At 36.6% G+C, this 1417-nt stretch overlaps 1 protein-coding gene across 2 annotated transcripts in view; it reads right to left on the reverse strand.

Annotated features, from left to right (window-relative positions):
• Positions 1-1417, reverse strand: part of CCDC83 (coiled-coil domain containing 83) — an 86890-nt gene that overhangs the window by 38298 nt on the left and 47175 nt on the right. For both annotated transcript variants that reach the window (XM_011984926.1, XM_011984925.1), the window contains exon 7: positions 612-680. In XM_011984926.1, coding sequence (XP_011840316.1) covers positions 612-680 — 69 coding nt within the window. The remainder of the gene's footprint in view (positions 1-611; positions 681-1417) is intronic.

The following is a 1417-nucleotide window of genomic DNA, read 5'->3' on the forward strand; positions in this document are numbered from 1 at the left end:
CCAGGATGGTCTCGATCTCCTGACCTCGTGATCCGCCCGTCTCGGCCTCCCAAAGTGCTGGGATTACAGGCTTGAGCCACCGCGCCCGGCCGAGTTGGAGTTTTCTAGACAGATGAGGGTAAGGAGATATGGAAGTAAGAGCAGAGGACCGGCATGTACAATCTAGGGAAAACAGTACAGTACCTCGTAACAAAGAATTATCTGGTTCAAATGTCAGTGGTACAGACCAAAGGAGACCATGTCATCCAAAAGAGGCAATTTAACCCAGCAGAGAATCAGCTTAGAATGGTCCTTTAGACTTGCCCCATCACCCAGGAGGAAGTAGGCTCATGAGGAAGACCAAATCAAGTTTTAGGACATAAAGAAACTTTGCACATTTGAGTTTACTGTGTGAATTATAAACCCCAACTTTTTTTTGGTTATTATTGAGATTATTTATGATATTTGTTGAGTAACAGCTTGTAGTGAGATGAGGACTCCACTTGAATTTTATTTTGTCTCAGTCAGTCAAGGTACCATGCTCTTCTCATGACTTCAGTTCATAATGAAAAGTCATTTCTAGTTTAAAAAAAGTGAGAACGAAGAAATTGCTTTTGATGAATTCCACTTACCTCTTTTTTGAGCCAGTCATTCTCCCAGATCTCTAGATAGCTGCCCTTGTCTATGAGCTTTACAGCATTCTAAAAGAAAGTTTCCGGGTTAAGGAAGAGTTGCCACATGCTGATTCATAATTTTAGCAACAGTGATGTGCAGTTAACCTGCATTTAGATTGTGTCTGCAATTACTTTAGGAACATACTTAAGAATTTTTGGTTTGGTTGTTCATTCTTTACTATCCTATTATATTGCTTTTTCTGATTTACACTGTCTATTATAGGTGATTTGGAGAACTGGACAATGTGTAACTGACCATTCAATTGACCTCCATTGTGACCAAATCTGACTGCTATGGTGAAATCATGTTTCACAATTCAGATGGTTAAACTGCAGTGATCAAACATTCTTTAAGTTTATAGTCACAGACATAATCCAACATATAGCAAAAACATGAAGAGATTACTATCTTTTTAATTTGAAAAGATTTTGCATGTCAGTAATAACAACATACATATATATAAATCTAACAGCAAGTAGTTTCAGGATAGGCTGTAGCTGGATAGTCTCCTGAAGAAAGGCATTTTAGACAAAGAAGGCAAAAAAGTCTTACTTTGTCAGTAGGTTCATAAAATATAAATTTATTTTCAATTACATGGATATTGAAAAGAATTTTATAGTGAATAACCAACTATATTTCTCTGCAAGATGCTTTTATATGGATACCATGGTACAAGTTCAATATTTAGTAACTGAAGGGCACAACCAAAAGAAGAAAAATTAAGAAAAATAATCTAGATCATAAACATGGACAGAAATGATTG

The sequence above is a fragment of the Mandrillus leucophaeus genome, unplaced genomic scaffold (assembly GCF_000951045.1).
Source record: "Mandrillus leucophaeus isolate KB7577 unplaced genomic scaffold, Mleu.le_1.0 Scaffold276, whole genome shotgun sequence".
Lineage (NCBI taxonomy): Eukaryota > Metazoa > Chordata > Mammalia > Primates > Cercopithecidae > Mandrillus > Mandrillus leucophaeus.